The 13,855-nt window shown below is 32.2% G+C and overlaps 1 protein-coding gene across 1 annotated transcript in view; it reads right to left on the reverse strand.

The window, feature by feature from the left end:
• Positions 1-13,855, reverse strand: part of LOC140435019 (60 kDa lysophospholipase) — a 70,757-nt gene that overhangs the window by 52,753 nt on the left and 4,149 nt on the right. Inside the window, exon 2 of the mRNA XM_072523680.1 lies at positions 5,934-6,045. Within this exon, the coding sequence (XP_072379781.1) occupies positions 5,934-6,045 (112 nt within the window). The remainder of the gene's footprint in view (positions 1-5,933; positions 6,046-13,855) is intronic.

Here is a 13,855-nt window from a genome sequence, read left to right on the forward strand (position 1 = left end):
TATAGTATAGAATTCTATAATAATCTACACTCATGGACAAAAATATAGAATATTTTGGAATTTTCTAATTTTTTTTTTGAAAATAAATTCTGGTTAATCAAGTCGTTTATTGTGGAAAAGAGTTTATTTTAACAATTTTTAACAAACAATAATGCCTAATGATAGGTAAATAAGATTTTTTTACTATAAACTTAAATGCTAACTTAAATTGCTTTCAATTTAACAAGTGCATGTTAAGTAAATAGTATTCCCCTTCCTAGATTTTATTACTGCTTGCATCCTTCTTGGTATGCTTGCACGTAAATTTTGTACATACCCTTGGAAAATAGCATTCCATTTATCCTGTGCAGCACGCCTAAGCTGCTCTATCGTATTTGGAACGGGATTTCTTTGTCGTATGTGGCGTTTTAGCTGATCCCACATGTGCTCTATTGGATTTAAATCCGGACTAAATGGTGGCTAATCCAATCTTTGAATTTGGATCTCATCAAGATATTCACTTACTATGGCAGCAGCATGTGGTCGTGCATTATCGTGCATTAACATGAATCTGTCGTATCCAATGTGTCCAACATATGGCAAAATATGATCTTGCAGAATATTTTGAACGTAAGTGTCACCGGTCATTCATCCAATCACTTCTACAAGTGCGGTGCGTCCCTCCCAACTAATACCTCCCCAAAGCATTATGCCACCACCTCCAAAACTAACGGTCTGGGTAAGATTGCAGGTGGTGAATCGTTCTTCAACTTTTCTGTAGACGTGGTTTCGACCACCTGCTTATATGATAGGATTCTGGTCTGATCAGTGAAAAGAAAATAATATTTAATAAAACTTAACAGATTAAACTAAAAATAACCGAATTACTATGATTTTTTACCTTTTTTTTCCTTTACGTGAAAAAGGTTTTTTAAGATAAAATGCACGAATGACACTAAACGCTGAATAAACGTCAAAATATTTCAAACCAATTGAGTATATCAGCCTACTATATGAGTAAAATCAGTAATCTAAAATTATTTTGAAATAATAGTGACTACACTTAATAGTAAAAAAAATTGAAAAATTCCAAAATATTCGATATTTTTGTCCATGAGTTTAGTATGTTTCATATATATAATTATTTTTTTATAAATAAATTACTTACCAATAAAATTCCAATTTCTCGAAATATACATATATCAGTTAGGTATTTCAAAAAAGTTTTTGCCCGACTTTCACCACCAGGCGCCTTACAGCAATTGTTTGCCTCGATGCACTATTCACAACAAAATACGATAACTAAGTAATTGTATTTGAATTAAGGATTAACCGATAGGGGAATTTTAAAAAGATCACGTATATAGCATATCCCGTTAACAATTTACCTGGAAACATTGAATTTACGCAACAAATTACTGAGGCGCGCCCGGTCGAAGGTTAAAACCAATACTTTTGTTTATGCTATTAAAAATTAAACATAGTTTCTTAAAACTGTCCAACTAATTATTGGACTTTTAACACCTCGTGTATTAAAATCTATTTACTAGGCAATAAGGCATCTAAGGCAATAATGATCCATATTGCCATTTTTTCTATTGAACAAAAAAACAAAGGTTTCTATTAAAAAAACAACTGGATGACTATTATCCAAAATACAAGCAAAACTGAATTTAAAAATCAACCTGTCTTATTATTTTCTAATATGTCGCATTTCTGAATTATTAAGGGTGGGTACTTTTCAAATAAACACAGTTTATTTTTAGAATATATCGATCGATAGTTATGTCGTGAAAAGGGTGTGGAAGGTAATATTTTCTGGAGGGCATTACACACTTAATAGCGTATTTATACTAGTATTTGATGCACTGTTTCTAATTTTTTACTAAACGTACAAATCTACCAATTAAGATGTAAGGTCGCGGCATATTATCGTGCACGTATAGTTTCCGGCACGTAGCGTTTCCACTCCAGCAATTGGGCTGCGCGTTCACATTTTCATACATAGAACGGTTCAGTTTGGTTCAGTGAAGACATGATCTCGCTTTTCTCGACAAAATATATGTGCAATTGCTTTTCTTTTTAACGATGAAGAATGAAAAACTGTTTTAAAAAGAAGTTTTGAAGTACATCCAATGTTAAGAGAAAGGAAGAAGGAATGTGAATACTGGACTTTATACAGAGAATTAATTGATGACGATGAAAAATATTATGGATATTTTAGAATAAATAGGATTCAGTTTAAATATGTTTTAAATTTAATTTCACCTTCGATTAAAAAACAAAATACTACTTTTAACGAAGCCATACATATCAAACCAAAAAGTATTTTTAAAAAGAAGAGGTACCACTTCCGTACAAACGTCCTAATTGTTTATCACTTCCGTGATTAATTGTCACAAAGCAATAAATCACATGCATAAATGACCAAATAGCCTCGAAAATTATTTTTTTAAATACTCTGTATCTAAATCAAACATATACCTAAATAAACAACGGGGGGAAAATGACGGACATCTAATTCACATTATCCTTACCAACCGGTTACGACTCATTACGTAGCCGTCGGCATCAGTAAAATATTGTTTTCAAATATACTGAACGGAAATGTTAAGTGTCTGAAACGCTATGTTCCGGACAGTGTGCGTTGTTCATATTTAGAACCATTTAAATTATATTTTTCGGAAACTAAACACTATGTGCCTGAAACGCAACGTGCACGATAATATGCCACGACCTTTATTCTTATTCACTTAAAACATATTTGTCATGCTTATTACTTCAAACTGCGTATTCTCCTCGGCAACCCGCTTTCTGCATTTTCCATTAAAATTATTTTTTATACTTCCAGTACTCTTAAATTTATTTACTATTTTCATAACAGTGAAATAATTTATATTTTTTATTTATTTAATAATAGACACAATCAAAAAACTTCAATTTTATCTTCTGTAATTAATGTTGCAGGTATTTCTACTAAATATATTTATAATGCTTTCCAACAAATTTGTCTAAATACTACTGATGTTTTGAAAGTAACTGTTAATTATATCTTTCTATAAACAAATCATATGTTTATTGGTGCATCCTCGATTTCACGTAACTACAGTTGCAACTGTTGTATCAACTTGCATTAATATTGTAGACAAAAATGTGGCTATGTCGCGGTATTACTAGAATGAGGGAAATGTTATGAAATGAAAATTATGTTCGTTATACTAGTTATGTATGTTCCTATTAGCAAAATAAATGCACATGCACTAATTACATGTTTAAATTGCAAAATTGTTAGAAAATACTTAGAAACGATAAGGTTATCATGTGTTTCTTAATCACAAGGTATAAAAATGTTTATTTAAAATAAAAAGATTAGTAAAAAATAAAAAAATTTCTTTTTTCAATGTAAATGTATGTAATTGTATATTTGAACGTAGTTTTTATATTTGATCAACTTTTCTTAATAACAATTTTCGTTATTGTGAAATATAAAGGTATTTACTCTTAACTGAAATTTATATTTTTTGACATATCTCATATACTATTGATAAAATTTGATATCTGATGATTGTATTTTAGATTTTAGATTATGGAAAACTTTTTATGAAGAATAAATTTTCATATCAATATCAGTAGAGGTATCAATAGAATGTCATTACGTCATTTCAGCATCTCTGCTTCGTCAGACACTCGGGTTGATACAAATTCAAACTCACAAAGTCCAACGAATGTCTTCTAAATCTTTACCACTGCAGTGGTTAGCGTACAAAGGTGCCATCTACTTTAGTGGCCATGAACAAAAACGATTTAATAATATAGTTTTCTGTCCTCGGGGCTATATGAAATGTGCATCAGATTTAATCTTAAAGATTAAAAAGAACAAAATTGCATCATTGGCAGCCGAGAAAATAATTTTTTTAGGTATACTGATTTTGAACTTTAAATTCAATTTTTTTCTATTTTTCACGCACAATATTGATGGTTTTTATTATTATAATATATGTTATAAATACCTTGAATATATGAAAATTGTTATTGAGAAAGAGCTTCAAAAGAAGAAGGTAATGGTTTAAATATTTTCATCCTATTGTTTATAACTTCGTCGCAAACGATGGTCAACTTTGACCGGTTGTATCTCGGGAACACAGGAACCACAGCTAGTAATTTAACTTTTTTAAAAGATGCGGTGTGCTAAGGCTTTTCCAACGCCGTCGTTTTCTGAATTTAATTTGAGCTAATGGTTACAGATATATTCTATTTGTTTATAAGCCAAAAAATTGTTTATAATTTTAAAACATTTCTGTTTACATATTCCCAATTGTCAACAGACGCACGTGAAAGCCAAACAGGGTCGTACTGAGGTGTATCATATTATTTTTTAAAATATTTATTTTTGAAACTATTAGTGTAAGAATTTCTTAAAATTTAATCGTTAAATCACACTTAAACCAAACTCTAAAAAATAACATGACCAGTAAATAACTTAACAGTAACTATAACATAACACACAATATATTAACTTAAAAGCCAACACGCTACAATTTCAATTTAAACAGACTGGCAAGTTTGGATCTGTAACATGAGAATCCGTCTGGCTTAAGGCAATAAATTATATTTCATAGCCTCTTGAAACGAATGAAAGGGCGAATATCAACACATGTATGTGTTTACAGGTGGAAATTTGCTAAACGAATGTACTTTAATTGTCACTATTCTATTTTATTACGACTTTGCTAGAAAATGAATTGCTTTAAAGTTATAAGAAAGAAAATTAGAAAAAAAATCAAAGTGTTTAGTAATTTTTAAATATTTTAATTTTTTAATAATGTTTCCGACCTATCTAATAGGGAGGATAAGTCAATTACTATTACTGAAGATATCGCCTAAGTAACTATTTCTGCAAAAATCCGAATGCCACCTCCCACATCCAAATTTAGTCGTTTTTTTACAGATCCGCACTGGTCTACCTGCTTATATTCCAATATTGACTATTACAATTTAATAAAATCGCATTATGCTATAATTACTTTTCTTTTTTGATTAACAAACAGATCGGGATTATTTTTTACGAAAATGTTGAGAAATGATGAGATTATCTCGGAATATTAATAAGATGTATGGTTTGTTTCTAATAAATTTCACAAGGTGTTACGAAATAAGAAAAAAACACCCCGTATATGGTTAAAACGTTGACATTTTTCAGGAAACATTGAAAAATTGATAGAATGTGAAATAAAAATCATGGAAATCCAATTACAGGTTCGTAAGAAAAATTAACTAGTGGTACATTTAAGGTGGTGCGTTAACTTTCGAGAGTAAACTTTGGATATATATATATATATATATATATATATATATATATATATATATATATATATATATATATATATATATATATATATATATTTAGTTGCTTTTGCAGGTTATAAATAAACAAAAAATTACCTCTAAACTCAGTATTAAGATATTAAGATATCTTAGAGATTATTCCGAATGATTGACTGATAATTATTATTTAAGATTTGTGTTTTGTTGGCACACGTAATACTGATACTAGAGAATGAATTATTTATAAATTATACGTAAAAAATAAATATGAACCTTTCGACCCCTTAATGGTTTAAACGTAATATATCTTCACATATTTAATATTTTAAATATTTAATACTTTAACTAAGAAAAGTCAAAAATTGGAATAAATTCATATTCTAAGAAATCTCTGTCAATATATAGGTACACCCACAAAAATATATAAAGAGCAGAAATATTTTTAAAAATTATTTACTTTTAACTGAAGATCGGATTTCGAATTTAACTTTCATTGTTTTGATAAAAAGCCAGCTGTTATCTATTATATAACCAGTACATTGCATTCAACATCAATTCAGTTATTTGAATGAAATATCAAACTTTCTTTTACTAAGGTATAGAAACAGAAGCAAAGAAATAAAACCTACCTCCATTATGATTTTTTTTCATTCCAATGGTTCCTCCAACGTAAAGCACCAAAATGTTCTTCGTGCTGTAACAATCCATTGTGGAAGAAGCCGTAACCGATTCACTCATTAACTAAACGTGAATAATTTGAGATGCGATTAAAAATTGTTATCAACAAATTAAGTATGTTAATCGACACTATCATTTATGTTAAACAATTATGCTTGGTGTTATTTCAACTAGGTTGACCGTATAACTGTTGAGTATTCAATTGTTTAGGAGATGGAAATATATATTCACTTCTCAATCATTTTTGAAAGTAGGGGAGATTGGAGTTAAATGGTAATTTGTATATTTTTAGATATCTTGTAGATGTCTTTTATATATAATTTAGAGATTATTCAGAACTATTGTACTGATTATTATTGGGGATTTATATTTTTTGTAACAAGTAATACTGATATTTTATATTAACTTTTCCAAAACCAAAATTCTGGTATTCCACAAAAACCCCCATGAACAAGTTACACCTAACATACAAATAAATGGTATCACCCTTCAGAGTTCCCAAAGCTTCATATACCTGGGCAGAGAACTAAATAGTCAACTAGACCACTCAAAAGAAATTAGAAGACGCATTGAAATAGCAAGATCTGGTTTCATGAATATGCGTAAAATGCTCTGTAACCCCAAGCTATCAGTCTCAATAAGATTGAGAACACTAAAGTGTTATGTGTGGTCTCTATTACTATATGGCTGTCAGGCCTGGATATTAAAACAGTATGACGTCAACAAATTAAATTCATTTGAAATGTGAATGTATCGTCGAATGCTAAGAATAAGCTGGACCAGCAGAACTACGAATGAAGAAGTACTGAGAGCAATGAACACACGCCCTCATCTGGTCAATACTATCAAAATTAGAAAGACGTCATATCTAGGGCACATAATGCGCCATAGGGAATTTGAGCAGCTCCAGGTAATATTAGAAGGCACGATTGGAGGTAAAAGGGGTATAGGACGAAAGAAAAAATCTTGGCTACGAAACATCAGAGAGTGGACCCACACAAAAGGAAATGAATTAATTCATCAAGCCCAGAATAGAGAGAAATTTGCCATATTGATCGCCAACCTCAATAGATAAGGCACTTAGGAGGAGGAATACTGATATTGGAATAAGTAATATTGATAAATCATAAACAATTTAAGATATGCGGACAATACGATTTTGATTTCTGATAATGCGGAGGATCTGCAAATATTAATAGACCGTGTAGTGAAAGCCTGTGACAGATACGGCATGAAATTAAATTGTAAGAAGACAAAAATTCTTGTAGTAAGTAAAAACGACGTAATACAGCACCAATTCACAGCTGATAATGAACCCTGGAAAATAATAGAAAAATTACATACCTTGGATGCAGTCTAAATAAGGAATGGGACCACTCACAGGAGTCGTATAGAAAAAGCGAGAGCTGTCTTCAATCGCCTCAAGAAGATTTTATGTAATATGAACCTGAACATTGATATAAGAACATGAATCTTGAGATGCTATGTATTTTCTACTCTTTTATATGGAGTCGAAGCCTGGACCTTGACGAAGGCAACATCTAACGATTAGAAGCCTTCGAAATGTGGTGCTACCACCGCATGCTCAGAATTTCCTATATTCATCATGTTACAAACAACACCGTAAACCAACGTATGAATAAAGATCTGGAAATTATGCGTATCGTGAAAATCAGAAAGATGATATACTTAGGGCATGTGATGCGCAATGAGAAGTATCAACTAATTCAACTAATTTTACAAGGCAAGATAGAAGGCAAAATATCTCAAGCGCGCAGAAGGACATCGTGGTTGAAGCACATCAGGCAGTGGGCAGGAATAACTACGATACATCTATTTAGAGCAGCTGTCAACAAAGTTGTATGGACCAACTTGATTGCCAACATCCACAGAGGATAGGCACCAAAAGACGAAGAATACTGATATTGGAAAATCAATTATTTATAAATTAATTTTATCTATAATATAAAAATGAATCGCAAAATGTGTTGGTAAGCGCATAACTCAACAAAGCATGGACCAATCTTAACAATTCTTTTTTTTAAAATGTTCATTGAAGTCTAAGGATGGTTTTTACGGCGAGAAATTTTTTAAAAATTATAATAATTTCCGGGAAAACCCTAAAACAGCCCTTTTTTTCCCATACAAATATTTTCTAACTAAATTCCTATTTAACTATTCATGAGAGACACCCTACTGTTGTTCATTTAGCTGTGCATTTAGAAAATAGACAAAGAGTATATTTTACAGCACAGAACGCAGTACAAAGAGCTGCTCAGTCACCAACTACATTAACCAGTTTTTTTGAGATATGCCAAAACGATGCTTTTGCTCAAACATTGTTATATTCTGAAATGCCAAAATATTATACTTGGAATCAATCCTCAAGGAGATTTATACGACGGAAACAAGGAAAACCAGTTCCAGGAAACCCAGATGTATATTCTACCGACGCGATTGGTCGAATTTATTCAGTACATCCAAGCAATAATAAATGTTTTTATTTACGACTGCTATTAGTCAATGTACGAATCATTGACTAACAGCAGACCAACATCATTTTAACATTTACGAACTGTTGATGGTGATTTGTGTGAATCATACAGAGAAGCCTGCCAACGTTTGTAATTGCTAGAAAATGACGCTCATTGTGATCAAACTCTCAATGATGCTGTTGTAATATCATCACAAGCTCATCAAATACGAACATTGTTTTCTTTAATCATATCTACATGCTTTTTGTCAAACTCAAATGATTTTGTGGATCAAGTACAAAGGTAATATGTATGAGGATATTTTGTATCAAATACGGATTAGAAGGGGAAATCCAAATATACAAATAAGCGAAGAAATTTACAAGGAAGCATTGATTTCTATTGAGGACATGTGCTTGATGATGTCAAACAAACTATTATTTTAATTAGGCCTGACCGCGCCCAATCGTCCAATGCATAACAAGAGTTTTTAACCAAGTGTTGCACCGAAAAAAACTGTATGATCTCAACACTTTGAAAGAATTAATTTAAACAAATATTACACTATTGAATGAACAACAGAAGTATGTATTTGATACACTTATGAAAGTGACAAATGATAAAACACGAGGGATTTACTTCTTAGATGCACCTGGTGGTACAGGAAAAACTATTTTGGTTTCATTGATATTAGCAACAATTCGCTCACAAAATAAAATTGCACTTGCACTCGCTTCGTCGGTAATCGCAGCAACTTTGCTTAAAGGTGGTTAAATAGACCATTCAGCACGAAAATTTTCATTAAACATGCAAAGCAACAAAACTCCAACCTGCAACATTTCGAAGAACCCTGCAATGGCAAAGGTTTTGCAGCAATGGGAATTTATGTTTGGGATGAATGCACGATGGCACATAAAAAATCTGTTGAGGCTTTAGGTAGAACCTTACAAGATCTACGGAGCAATCATAACCCATTTGGTGGTGCAATGATTTTATTACCAGGAGATTATTTTCGTCAAACATTGCCAGTGATTTCACGATCACCCCAGCTGATGAACTCAATGCATGTTTAAAGTCCTCCAATCTGTGGAAACATGTCAAGGTATTGCACTTAAGCAAGAATATGCGTGTCGAGTTGCAAAATGACCAATCTCGAGACATATTTTCTAAACAACTCATTGACATTAGTAATGTCAAATTTCCTATAGACACCTTGACTGGTTGCATTAACTTTCCTCAAAGTTTTTATCAGTTAACTCGATCAAAAGATGAACTTATTCAAAAGGTGTTTCCAGATGATACTCAAAATTACAGAAACCATGATTGGTTTAGCAAACGGGCTATATTGGCTGCAAAAAACATAGATGTAAATGAATTAAATTTCAAAATTCAAGAACAAATTATAGGCGAATTGAGGATATATAAATCAGTTGATTCGGCTACTAACCAAGATGATGTAGTCAACTATCCACCTGAATTTTTAAACTCACTGGAATTACCAGGATTGCCACCTCACAATCTTCAATTAAAAGTTGGATCGGTAGTTATAATGTTGAGAAATATTAACCAACCGCGTCTTTGCAACGGCACACGGTTAGCGCTAAAAAAATTATTGAACAACGTGATAGAAGCAACTATACTGAAAGGAAAGTATAAAGGAGCTTTTTGTTATGGCCATAAATAAGTCCCAGGGGCAATCATTAGGTGATTGTGGTATTAATCTAGAAAACCCATGTTTCTCACATGGTCAATTGTATGTTGCCTATTCCCGTATTGGAAAACCATCAGATTTGTTTATATATTCACCAGATAATCAAAAAAAAAAACATCGTATATCATAAAGCACTACAATAAAAATCAAATAGATTTTTGTTAATAATTACGATTCACTTGATTTACAATAAAGCTATTACTGAAAATACTTATATACGTTTTATTTCATTATTCTTTATTGCATCAATTATTAACCCTATGTTAATAATAATAATAAATAATTAATTATCTCTATGTTTTGCGATTGAAGCACCCACTTTATAAATATTTGTCACATTTAGGTTTCCACTATCCCTTTAGATTATTTTTCAATCAGGTTTGAACCTTAAGTTCCCCTCTTAGTTTGAAGCCCTCTGGCAGACATCCCAGTCGGGGTTTTTAGTGGCTCCAAAAGGGTGGCCAAAGTTCGTGGAAGCGAAGATACTTAGGTCACCGAGTTGACCCTCACATACCGCCCTATCATCATGGTGACGGTTCTGTTCAGGAGAATTAAAGAAATAAACTGCCACATTCCAAATCTATTTGACAGAATGAAGTCTGTCGGGTCCGCTAGTTAATTATAGATTTAATTATTCAGTTAACATGTTATCGCATAGGTCTGGTTCTAAAGAAAGAAAATTGAAAACACAAAAATGACATAGCAATAATTGTGACGAAGGAAATAGATAAAGATGTAAAAAACGTCGTAATATTCTTAGAAAGGATACTGTAGCATTTTCTTTTACTCTTTATGTAAATTATAAAAATCGAAAACAGTTTATATTTTTTTTGCGTTTTAAAAATGTTCGACTAAACAACTTCAATAGTGTTTGAAATTGTTTAGTGCTGCTTTTAAGGCGAATTTTTTTTATTTATATAAAGTACCTCGACAACTATGGCCATTGGTATAGGAACAATAATATTAAATATATAATAAATAATAAGAACAAATAATAATTATATCATTTTAACTAATGTCGATTAGGTTAAATCTTGTGGTAGAGTTGTGCGGTTTTTAGAAACTGTGTAGTTTTTGTGATCTCTGTAGGGTTGTTGAGCATTTCCTTAAGAGAAGGTTTCAAGTTCAGAGCTTTATACAGGTTGGTGAATTGTTTGCAGTCGGTGAGGATGTGTTTTACAGTCAGGTAAACATTGCAATTGTGGCAAGTTGGACGAGTTCCAGAGGTCATCACGAAACCATGGATAAGTTTGGTGTGGTGGATTCAAAGTCTTCTGATAGTCGAGTGCTTCTCTTATAGTTAGGAAGTCTAGGCTGAGATAACCAATAAACGGTTGGAGTTCATGAAGAGTTGACTCACTTTTTGAAAACCAGTTTGAGATCGTTAGCTAGTTGAATTGGGGTGACTCCAGTATTATGGTTGGGAGCTTCTTTGGCAAAATTATCTACCGTTTCATTACCAGTAATTTCAGTATGAGATGGTAGCCATATTAGAGAGACACATCGTGAGCAGAGAGATTTTGGTATATGTAATGGGTGGTCAGTAAAAATTGTATTGACTGAATGGATAGATGAAAGGGAATCTAAACAAATGGCATATGTCTGTTTTGATGGGTGATACATTTAAAAGCCAACAGAATACTATATAGTTTACCTGTGTAAATGCTGCATGTTAAGGGTAACCAAGATGATCTTACAAATTCATGTTGATTGGTTACTGCACAGCCAACACTGGTGGTAGTTTTAGAAGCATCTGTATAGAGTATTAAATCATATGATTTTTTATAATTTCTAAAAATGCTTTATTTATAAGAATATTAGAAGGTTCATGTTTGTTAAAGATAGTGAGTGAGGTTTTCAAGGTGAATTATTTACTGTCTTGCTCCTCAATTTGTCTTTTCTCTGTTTTGCCTATAAAGATTTTAAAATAAATGCTGAGTTCTTAAATGAAATGTGCAGATGATCTACGTAGAGAGTAAATAAAAGTCCACTTTGGAAATTTTCACTTATTTTCGTAGAGTTTGAATTTTAACTTCGCGCCACTTCACTTCAAGTCGGAAGTCGGAACCAAAAGAGGGTTTCGTAGATAGCGGTATTTTAGTACTTTGTCCCTAAAAGATGGGAACAATTTTATCAGAGTTCTGATAAATGCAAGCATTTAAGTATACAGATAAATGGTCTCATTTAAAGATAGGCAATTTAGCAGCTAAACAGAAATGGAATTAAATGTTTAAAGTAGTGCCAAGACTGGATCCATCTGTAATGGTGTAAGAGAAGAATTCTTCATACATTTTTTAACTTAATTTATAACCTGTGAAAATAGAATAAAAACAATTCTGAATATTTTCCAATAGTAAACGAAGGAAATATATCTGGTTTATTTTCAATTCGTTACATGTGTATTTTAGTATAAATTTTAGTGCAGTGCAAAGTTTTAGTATATATAATATATGTCCCTATTTTTATAATGTTTATTTAAATTCTCTTCACTGCATATCATGATATAATAATGAGAAAGGTAAATATAATAATAATAATAATAATAATTCACTGATTATAAAGAACGCCATGACTCAGTAGGAAAGATTATCCACCAAGAACTAGCTGACAAACTGGGACTTCTCCAAACCGATGATCTTCCTTATTATCAATACGTCTCTGACAGAATGCTTGAAAATGACAACTACAAGCTATACTGGGACCGCACTGTGCTCACAGACCAACCAGTGGCGCATAATAGACCGGATCTCATACTAGTCAATAAACTTACTAGGAAAACGACACTTATTGATGTGGCGATACCCAACACCAATAATTTACGTGTTAAATAGAACGAAAAGATCGCCAAGTACAGAGATCTAGAAATACAAATCAGGAGACAATGGAGAATGGAAAGTACCCAGACAGTACCTATTATTCTATCTACTAGTGGTGTTATTCCCAAGAACTTCCTAGAGAACATGAAACAGCTGGGTCTAAATGAACATCTCTATAAGGCCATACAGAAAGCTGTACTCCTCGCGACGTCCAGATGTGTACGAAATTTTTTGGGAGATACTCCAACATACCAAGTCTAGGTGACTTAACACGGAACTCTAGGGCTCGATAACACGGAAAGAGTCCCACCAGAGCTCAATCCTTTTGATACCGTAGGTATCTGGAATGAGTGAATTTTCCCCTTAGAGGGAGTGTGAGCCGTATGGCTAAATCTGGATAATAATAATTCATTTCGAAGTCATTCCGGAGTCATTACGAAGAACATCCTAGAAAACATAAAAAAGCTAGGTCTGAATGAACATCTCTACAAGACCATGTAGAAAGCTGTACTACTCTCAACGTCCAGATGTGAACCAAAATTTTTAGAAGATACTTCAGCATACCAAGTCACCTAAGGCTCGATAACACGGCAAGAGTCCACAAGAGCTTAATCGTTTTGATATCGTACCTTTTTTCATAAAATCGGTATTCTTTTTAAGCGCTCTTCTTACGTTTTCTTATACTTTTAAATCTGAACTGTATATATATTATCACCAGTACATTGCATTGAATATCATTTTGTTTATTTATATTTAATATCAAACATAAACAACGTAAACAAAACAAGAATAGTTATTTATGTACCAAGGGTATTAAATAGATGTTTATACCCAGAGGGCGACGATGTTACAAACCCGAGGGCCTCTGGCCC

Source organism: Diabrotica undecimpunctata, chromosome 2, assembly GCF_040954645.1.
Source record: "Diabrotica undecimpunctata isolate CICGRU chromosome 2, icDiaUnde3, whole genome shotgun sequence".
Lineage (NCBI taxonomy): Eukaryota > Metazoa > Arthropoda > Insecta > Coleoptera > Chrysomelidae > Diabrotica > Diabrotica undecimpunctata.